The sequence below is a fragment of the Salvelinus namaycush genome, chromosome 18 (genome assembly GCF_016432855.1).
Source record: "Salvelinus namaycush isolate Seneca chromosome 18, SaNama_1.0, whole genome shotgun sequence".
NCBI lineage: Eukaryota > Metazoa > Chordata > Actinopteri > Salmoniformes > Salmonidae > Salvelinus > Salvelinus namaycush.
In genome coordinates, this window is record NC_052324.1 from 42498515 (window position 1) to 42509100 (window position 10586).

At 46.3% G+C, this 10586-nt stretch overlaps 1 protein-coding gene across 3 annotated transcripts in view; it reads right to left on the reverse strand.

Moving 5' to 3' along the window:
• Positions 1-1124: 1124 nt before the first annotated feature.
• Positions 1125-10586, reverse strand: part of slc20a2 (solute carrier family 20 member 2) — a 91557-nt gene continuing 82095 nt past the window's right edge. For 2 of the 3 annotated variants that reach the window (XM_039013842.1, XM_039013843.1), the window contains exons 10-11: positions 7419-7503; positions 1125-2365 (exon numbers count right to left, since the gene is read on the reverse strand). In XM_039013842.1, coding sequence (XP_038869770.1) covers positions 2201-2365; positions 7419-7503 — 250 coding nt within the window. In that variant the 3' untranslated portion in view covers positions 1125-2200. The remainder of the gene's footprint in view (positions 2366-7418; positions 7504-10586) is intronic. The other variant, XM_039013844.1, reaches the window with a different exon arrangement.

A 10586-nucleotide genomic window follows, 5' to 3' on the forward strand; every position in this document is an offset into this window, starting at 1 on the left:
CTATTTTCTACATTGTAGAATAATAGTGAAGACATCAAAACTATGAAATAAAACATATGGAATCATGTAGTAACCAGAAAAGTGTTTAACAAATCAAAATATATTTTATATTTGAGATTCTTCAAAGTAGCCACCCTTTGCCTTGATGACAGCTTTGCACACTTTTGGCATTCTCTCAACCAGCTTCATGGGGTAGTCACCTGGAATGCATTTAAATTAACAGGTGTGCCTTGTTAAAAGATTATTTGTGAAATGTCTTTCCTTCTTAATGTGTTTGAGCCAATCAGTTGTGTTGTGACAAGGTAGGAGTGGTATACAGAAGATAAACCACTACTAAAGGACACCAATAAGGAGAGACTTGCTTGGGCCAAGAAACATGAGCAATGGACATTAGACTGGTGGAAATCTGTCCTTTGGTCTGATGAGTCCAAAAGTGAGATTTTTGGTCTCAACCGACATGTCTTTGTGAGAAGCAGAGTAGGTGAACGGATGATCTCCGCATGTGTGGTTCCCACCATGAAGCAAGGAGGTGTGATGGTGTGGGGGTGCTTTGCTGGTGACACTGTCTGTGATTTATTTAGAATTCAAGGCACACTTAACCAGCATGGCTACCACAGCATTCTGCAGCGATACGCCATCTCATCTGGTTTGCGTTTAGTGGGACTATCATTTGTTTTTCAACAGGACAATGATCCAACACACCTCCAGGCTGTGCAAGGGCTATTTTACCAATAAGGAGAGTGATGAGTACTGCATCAGATGACCTGGCTTCCAAAATCACCCGACCTCAACCCAATTGAGATGGTTTGGGATACCGCAGAGTGAAGAAAGTACTCAGCATGTGGGAACTCCTTCAAGACTGTTGGAAAAGCATTCCAGGTGAAGCTGGTTGAGAGAATATCAAGAGTGTGCAATGCTGTCATTTAGGCAAAGGGTGGCTACTTTGAAGAATCTAAAATACACTTTGATTTGTAACACTTTTTTTTGGTTACTACATGATTCCATTGTTATTTCATAGTGTTGATGTCTCCACTATTATTATACAATGTAGACAATAGTAAAAATAAAGAGAAATCCTTGAATTAGTAGGTGTGTCCAAAATTTTGACTGGTACTGTATATCTGGGAGAATTTTTTTTTTTTGCAATCTCAGCACCCTGGGAGGGTTTTATGGTCGCCGTGGCAACAAGACCTTCCTTCCTGTCTAGCGTGTAAGGGCAGTAACTTCCTTCCTGTCTAGCGTGTAAGGGCAGTAACGGTAATGGTAGGCTATGAAGAGTCAGAGTGGTTTGGTTGAACGACACACATCTTTTGTTTTAAAGCTAAGCTGCAGTACAACAAATCGCACTCAAATAATCCAATATTACAATATGTACAATTTTTCTTTTGGGCATTAAGGATAACTACTGAACCGACTACACCGTGGTTTCCTACTGCAGGCAGCCGCTAATAACGCAATGAAAGAGATATATATATATATATATAAAGATGAGATATCATTTTAACTGTGTTAACTAGTGATGATCGAAACATTGTGTTGACTGCATTTATCTTTCATATTATTGCCTGTAAAACAGTAGAATCCTAGTGTCTTAACGTATATCGGTCCGTAACACGTCTGTCCGTAACACGCCCGTCCGTAACACGCCCGTCCGTAACACGCCCGTCCGTAACACGCCCGTCCGTAACACGCCCGTCCGTAACACGCCCGTCCGTAACACGCCCGTCCGTAACACGTCCGTCCGTAACACGTCCGTCCGTAATATGTCTGTCGGTAATATGCGTCTGTACAGCAGGTTGTTTTATAAGATTGAACATATTAGTTTTTTTTAATGCAAAAAAAAAATGAAAATAAAAAAATAAAACAAGAATCCTTCAGCATAGAAGTCAACAAGTCTCTTGACCAGAACCCAGGCAACATGTAATCTAACCCTCTTCGGGACTAGAACCCAGGCAGCATGTGATCTAACCCTCTTCAGGACTAGAACCCAGGCAGCATGTGATCTAACCCTCTTCAGGACCAGAACCCAGGCAGCGTGTGATCTAATTCTCTTTTCTTCTCCCCTCTAGACAGTTTAATTAACCACTCCATCCATCTCTTTTTTCCTACTAGCTTCATTCTTTGCATCTCCTCTTTCTTTACCATCCCCTCTCCCACTCTCTCTCTCCATCTCGTCTTTTCTCCCTCTCTCCTCTCTTCCTCAGACATAAGGGAGGATGCCGTAGACGAACAGGGCCATGACCGCAGCGCTGAACAGCCCGGCTACTGGCACTGTGACGAACCACGCCAGGAAGATATTACGGAACAACCGCCAATCAACCGCCTTCTTGGAGCGGATCCAGCCAACCGCTACCACCGAGCCCACCTGGTCACCATGGAGGGGGAGGGGAGGGGGGGGGGGGGAGAGAACAAAATTAACCGCAGCACAGAATGGGTTAAATTTATATATATTTATATGAGTTCAGCCAGTGGTCCTGGTCCACCAAACTTGGTCCAGGAGAAGGCTGTGCAGCCCTGAACAACTAACTGCTCAAGACCTGACCTGAGAGTCAGGTGGGTTAGTGCAGGGATAGAACAAAAGCCTGCTGTGAGCCTAAAAGCACCAGTGTTGGTTGGTGACAGACCACTAACGTGAAATCTCCTAGGTTAGTAGTGACAGTTGATTTCAACACTTCTATTTGTAGGTTTCTTCATATCAGTCAGTTGAAGACTGTAGTTACCCATTTTAGTTTCTTATTTCACCACCCCAAAATGGAATCCACCCTTATAGAATCCACCCTTATAGAATCCACCCTTATAGAATCCACCCAAAATGGAATCCACCCAAAATGGAATCCACCCAAAATGGAATCCACCCAAAATGGAATCCACCCAAAATGGAATCCACCCAAATAGAATCCACCCAAATAGAATCCACCCAAATAGAATCCACCCAAATCAATAAATAGCTGAATGTGTGTGTGATGGTGCATGTTTTCTTCAGTGCATACTTATGCAATGTTCAGGCTTCCACAACAGCACATATCTGATCTCACATATTTACATGAAATACTTTATGATCAAACTAACAATAAAAAAAACTTGAGGTCTGTAATTCCCAGTGGAATTAGTGTGCTGGATTATGTGATTTACATGTACAGTCACACATCCAAGCATGCTCCATATGTGTGGCGGAAGGGCGGAACAGAGTGTGTGTGTGTGTGTGTGTGTGTGTGTTTGGCCCTCTATGGGGAGGTACTGAGAGCAGAGAGGACTGGTCTTATACGACCAGTGTAACCCGAGGTAGCAGCCCTGTGACGCAAAGAGCGGGAGTCTAAATCTGTCGTGTGTGTGTGTGTGTGTGTGTGTGTGTGTGTGTGTGTGTGTGTGTGTGTGTGTGTGTGTGTGTGTGTGTGTGTGTGTGTATGTGTGTATAGCAGTCTAAATCTGGACTGGGTCAGGAGGGACTGCCCCATGTTTCACAGCCCAATTCCAATCCTTTTCCCAATTATTGAAAAAAATTCAAATCTGATCTGATAAACAGAATTGGGCTGCCTCTGTAAAAGCAACCAGAGAATCTGTGTAGTCGTGAGCAGCTGAGATGGAATCTAGCTAACTCAACATTGTGAGAATGGGCGCGTTCCAGACAGACTACATTTGAAGCCGCACTTACAACCATTAACCAATGGTTGCATGATGTCATCAACTGCACAGTCAGGCATTGAACGGCTGTATCATATGATGTGGTTAGCTGATATGTTAAACACCTGTCCAGGTGTTGAGATCTGGCAGGCGACTGCAGTGTAGTCGGTCTGAAACGCGGATATTGTACGACGCTGAGCGAATTGAGCAGCGGACTTGTCACTGCACAACATCGTAGCAGTTTTTACAGGGTTAGGGCGTCATCTCAGAGATGTATTAGTTTAATAACGGAGTAGGGAAGTTCTCGTTATTGAACTGGGTTCAATGGTCCTGAATGGTCCCCCCAACCTGCACTCTTTCCTGTACTCACACACTACAGAGGTCTTGGTAAAGGCCACGTTAGTGACACCAGGGTCATAGTCATTAGGATACAAACAGAAGAAAACTAAAATTATACTTATTGGATTTGTGCAATAAGAAAAGCTAGTTTTCCATTTCCGTTGCAAAATGTTTTTCCCTACGGTGTGCCCTAATGAATATGACCCTGATCGTGAGTTTAGACGAGAGCAACCTCTGATTAATTGGTCAGTGGTCTTTACAAATCAACCAATCACCAGAGAGACAATATGGACATCACAATCATACGAAAGACATAGCTAGCTATTAGCATGTTAAAGAGAGTTAGGCCTACTGCTACCAAGGGAGTGGAGGAGAGAAATCAGGAGAAATGGTTTAGCATCAGGTTGATTTTAGTGAATTTAGCATTTAAAAAAAAAAAATCAATTGAAAGTACAGTTTTGTTTCTTGAGCATTTTCCCCCAGCTGATGACAAATGTACCTAAAAGGAAAAGCCTGACTTGACCAAGTCCGTTGCTGAAATATTGCTCAACGAAGCAGTTGAGTCAGAGTTCCACTTTGTATAGTAGCCAGCAGCTGCAACCCACTTGCTTTTACAGCTGCACTAGTAACAGTTGGGATAATGAGGCAATTTGGAGATGAAAGCATTTCTCATCCCTGGATCGACGTGTGTTTTCCTTGAGCCATATCTCGTGCCGTCTCTCCTCAGTGTCTTCATCTACAAAGGAAGTCCGTTTGACCATACCGCGGCAGTCAGGAAGTCCGTTTGACCCTAGCGCGGCGGTCAGGAAGTCCGTTTGACCCTAGCGCGGCGGTCAGGAAGTCCGTTTGACCCTAGCGCGGCGGTCAGGAAGTCCGTTTGACCCTAGCGCGGCGGTCAGGAAGTCCGTTTGACCCTAGCGCGGCGGTCAGGAAGTCCGTTTGACCCTAGCGCGGCGGTCAGGAAGTCCGTTTGACCCTAGCGCGGCGGTCAGGAAGTCCGTTTGACCCTAGCGCGGCGGTCAGGAAGTCCGTTTGACCCTAGCGCGGCGGTCAGGAAGTCCGTTTGACCCTAGCGCGGCGGTCAGGAAGTCCGTTTGACCCTAGCGCGACGGTCAGGAAGTCCGTTTGACCCTAGCGCGACGGTCAGGAAGTCCGTTTGACCCTAGCGCGACAGTCAGGAAGTCCGTTTGACCCTAGCGCGACAGTCAGGAAGTCCGTTTGACCCTAGCGCGACAGTCAGGAAGTCCGTTTGACCCTAGCGCGACAGTCAGGAAGTCCGTTTGACCCTAGCGCGACAGTCAGGAAGTCCGTTTGACCCTAGCGCGACAGTCAGGAAGTCCGTTTGACCCTAGCGCGACAGTCAGGAAGTCCGTTTGACCCTAGCGCGACAGTCAGGAAGTCCGTTTGACCCTAGCGCGACAGTCAGGAAGTCCGTTTGACCCTAGCGCGACAGTCAGGAAGTCCGTTTGACCCTAGCGCGACAGTCAGGAAGTCCGTTTGACCCTAGTGCGACAGTCAGGAAGTCCGTTTGACCCTAGTGCGACAGTCAGGAAGTCCGTTTGACCCTAGTGCGGCAGTCAGGAAGTGGGTTGGATCTGCTGGCTAGAGTGTGCAACTACATTATTTTCTCAATATGTTCCAAATAGCACCCTATTCCCTTACATAGAGCCTTCTGGGGCCCCCGGTTAAATGTAATGCACTATATAGGGGATAGGAAGCCATTTGGGACACAGCCCAAGTCACCACTGAATAACACAAGACTGGAGTGGCTAATTAAATGAGAGGAGTGGTGTTATGATCGGTCTGCCTGAGGCTAGCCTGGTGCGTTTCATTCATTCAGGAACTAAGATTTCACTAAAATGTTGCATTAGGTAACGTCATTACTTACACAATCCCACTGAGCTACACAATGCCGTTTCAGACACATTGGGATGATTTAAAACACGTCAATATCAGGTGAACTAAGGGAACTCCAATAACTATTGGATGGATGGATGGTAAGAATTAAGTAATCTCATCGGAGCCCTCAGACCTTAACCCAATCACAGCTGGAGGAAAAGTGCACAAGGGGTCAAAGCTGCAACTCGGAGAGTTGTGATTGGCTCAGATTCAGTCTAGTGAAGCTGATGGGAGGAGCTACAATGCTTCACTAACGAACCAGCACGCCAATACCTTGCAGTGGGTGGAGCTTATTGGGATGCCCACATTAGAAGCAACAAGCACTGACAGAGCACTCATTACTTCAACGCAAAACCCACTGAATAGAGAGAGAAAGAGAGACAGAGAGAGAGAAAGAGAGACAGAGAGAGAGACAGAGAGAGAGAGAGAGAGAGAGAGACAGAGAGAGAGAGACAGAGAGAGAGAGAGAGAGACAGAGAGAGACAGAGAGAGACAGAGAGAGACAGAGAGAGAGAGAGAGAGAGAGAGACAGAGACAGACAGAGAGAGAGAGAGAAAGACAGAGAGAGACAGAGAGAGAGAGAAAGAGAGAAAGAGAGAGAGAGAGAGACAGAGAGAGACAGAGAGAGACAGAGAGAGAGAGAGAGAGAGAGACAGAGAGAGAGAGAAAGAGAGAGAGAAAGACAGAGAGAGACAGAGAGAGAGAGAAAGAGAGAAAGAGAGAGAGAGAGAGACAGAGAGAGACAGAGAGAGACAGAGAGAGAGAGAGAGAGAGAGACAGAGAGAGAGAGAGAGAGAGAGAGAGACAGAGAGAGAGAGACAGAGAGAGAGAGAGAGAGACAGAGAGAGACAGAGAGAGACAGAGAGAGACAGAGAGAGAGAGAGAGAGAGAGAGACAGAGACAGACAGAGAGAGAGAGAGAAAGACAGAGAGAGACAGAGAGAGAGAGAAAGAGAGAAAGAGAGAGAGAGAGAGACAGAGAGAGAGAGACCGAGACAGAGAGAGAGAGAGAGAGAGAGACAGAGAGAGAGAGAAAGAGAGAAAGAGAGAAAGAAAGAGAAAGAAAGAAAGAAAGAGAGAGAGAGACAGAGAGAGAGAGAGACAGAGAGAGAGAGAGACAGAGAGAGAGAGAGACAGAGAGAGAGACAGAGAGAGAGACAGAGAGAGAGACAGAGAGAGAGACAGAGAGAGAGACAGAGAGAGAGACAGAGAGAGAGAGAAAGAGAGAAAGAGAGACAGAGACAGAGAGAAAGAGAGAGAGAGATGGAGGGGTACAAAAACACAGAGAAGAGAAGTGAGACAAGGAGGAGTTGTAAGATTGTGGGAGCGAGGTAGCCCAGCCTTTTGAGGCTTTCAGCAAACAGCACACCTGTGGGAACAAACACACCACACCTACACACCTGCCAGGTCACCGTTGTAAATGAGAACTTGTTCTCAACTGGCCTACCTGGTTAAATAAGGGTGAAATAAAAAATAAAAAATACACACCACACACCAACATGCCAAGTGAGTGTAAGGGTGAGATGTGGCTGGGAGGCGGTCCACCAGACTGGGTCGTACCTTGCAGTGTGTGGTACTGACTGGGATTCCGATATTGGAAGCAAACACAACAGTGAGAGCTGACGCCAGCTCTATAGTGAATCCACTGTGAAGAGGAGAAGTAGAGAGACATCCTTAACCATCAGTGTCCTGCCTTTCTACACAATCAAAAACACACAGGAGGCCTTCACAGGCACTCACAGAAGTCATATCTCCCTCACACACACAGGCCTTCACAGAAGTCATATCTCCCTCACACACACAGGCCTTCACAGAAGTCATATCTCCCTCACACACAGGCCTTCACAGAAGTCATATCTCCCTCACACACACAGGCCTTCACAGAAGTCATATCTCCCTCACACACACAGGCCTTCACAGAAGTCATATCTCCCTCACACACACAGACCTTCACAGAAGTCATATCTCCCTCACACACACAGACCTTCACAGAAGTCATATCTCCCTCACACACACACAGGCCTTCACAGAAGTCATATCTCCCTCACACACACACAGGCCTTCACAGAAGTCATATCTCCCTCACACACACACAGGCCTTCACAGAAGTCATATCTCCCTCACACACACAGGCCTTCACAGAAGTCATATCTCCCTCACACACACAGTCAGACGCACAACACAGACAGGCTTTCACATAAGACAGACAGACAGACAGACAGGCTTTCACATAAGACAGACAGACAGACAGACACGCTTTCACATAAGACAGACAGACAGACAGACAGACAGACACGCTTTCACATAAGACAGACAGACAGACAGGCTTTCACATATGACAGACAGACAGACTTTCACATATGACAGACAGACAGACAGACAGACAGACAGACTTTCACATATGACAGACAGACAGACAGACAGGCTTTCACATATGACAGACAGACAGACAGACTTTCACATATGACAGACAGACAGACAGACAGACAGACTTTCACATATGACAGACAGACAGACAGACAGACAGACAGACAGACAGACAGACAGACAGACTTTCACATATGACAGACAGACAGACAGGCTTTCACATATGACAGACAGACAGACAGGCTTTCACATATGACAGACAGACAGACAGGCTTTCACATATGACAGACAGACAGGCTTTCACATATGACAGACAGACAGGCTTTCACATATGACAGACAGACAGGCTATCACATAAGACAGACAGACAGACAGGCTTTCACATATGACAGACAGTAACTATTGCTGAGTGATTAACTGACGTCAGCTTTTCTTTGGTCATTAAACAACAAATTGGCCGACGTCGTTTCCATTACTTGAATTTAGTTCCGTTTTTTAGAAGGAAATACAATTATTCACGACAGAAATCAAGTCAAAAACTACGTGGGACGCTGGGCTGAAGGGAGTTGTAGTTTTCATTAAGCAAATATTCAACCTAGTTCAGTGCAGAAACGTGGTAATTAACTACAATTACCAGAATCCATTGCGCTAGTTTTTCCAGTCTCTGATAGAGGGATCTGAGAGGAAGCTTTCACTCACCAAAATCTGTCCAATGGGTATCTATGGGTTTCTACGCGTATCTATGGGTTTCTACGCGTATCTATGGGTTTCTACGCGTTTCTATGGGTTTATTTTGGACCTACGTTTGTCGCCTGCCTTCCCACCTTCGTGACAACGACTCCCCATTGGAGACATGAGCATCTCCTCATTATATACAGATCTCTGGATGGATACACTTTAACGCCTGCTACGTTAGGATAGATACACACAGACCGCATGAGAGATAAATCTACACAACGACGAGAGGGACAGAGACAGTTTGTGAAAGTGTGTCTTATCTACTTTGAAGAATAAGCAAAATGATTTCCTCAGACAGCTCTGCAGCATACTTAGGCAGGCTAGCCTAGCTAAATAGCATGACTACAGACAGTACAGTATGGGGAGCACAGAGATATCCTTAGATGGTCTGGCTGGCTGGCTGGCTGGCTGGCTGATACTGCCTGAACAGAGATGATGACTAAGGAGAGCACAGAGATAACCTAGATGGTCTGGCTGGCTGATACTGTCGGAGCAGAGATGATGACTAAGGAGAGCACAGAGATAACCTAGATGGTCTGGCTGGCTGGCTGATACTGTCGGAGCAGAGATGATGACTAAGGAGAGCACAGAGATAACCTAGATGGTCTGGCTGGCTGATACTGCCTGAGCAGAGATGATGACTAAGGAGAGTACAGAGATAACCTAGATGGTCTGGCTGGCTGATACTGTCTGAGCAGAGATGATGACTAAGGAGAGTACAGAGATAACCTAGATGGTCTGGCTGGCTGGCTGATACTGTCGGAGCAGAGATGATGACTAAGGAGAGCACAGAGATAACCTAGATGGTCTGGCTGGCTGATACTGCCGGAGCAGAGATGATGACTAAGGAGAGCACAGAGATAACCTAGATGGTCTGGCTGGCTGATACTGCCTGAGCAGAGATGATGACTAAGGAGAGCACAGAGATAACCTAGATGGTCTGGCTGGCTGATACTGCCGGAGCAGAGATGATGACTAAGGAGAGCACAGAGATAACCTAGATGGTCTGGCTGGCTGATACTGCCTGAGCAGAGATGATGACTAAGGAGAGCACAGAGATAACCTAGATGATCTGGCTGGCTGATACTGCCGGAGCAGAGATGATGACTAAGGAGAGCACAGAGATAACCTAGATGGTCTGGCTGGCTGATACTGCCGGAGCAGAGATGATGACTAAGGAGAGCACAGAGATAACCTAGATGATCTGGCTGGCTGATACTGCCGGAGCAGAGATGATGACTAAGGAGAGCACAGAGATAACCTAGATGATCTGGCTGGCTAATACTGCCGGAGCAGAGATGATGACTAAGGAGAGCACAGAGATAACCTAGATGATCTGGCTGGCTGATACTGCCGGAGCAGAGATGATGACTAAGGAGAGCACAGAGATAACCTAGATGGTCTGGCTGGCTGATACTGCCGGAGCAGAGATGATGACTAAGGAGAGCACAGAGATAACCTAGATGGTCTGGCTGGCTGGCTGGCTGAGCAGAGATGATGACTAAGGAGAGCACAGAGATAACCTAGATGGTCTGGCTGGCTGATACTGCCTGAGCAGAGATGATGACTTTAAGAAATGAACATTAATAAAGTCATGACATAAAAACTAAGTAACATACACAA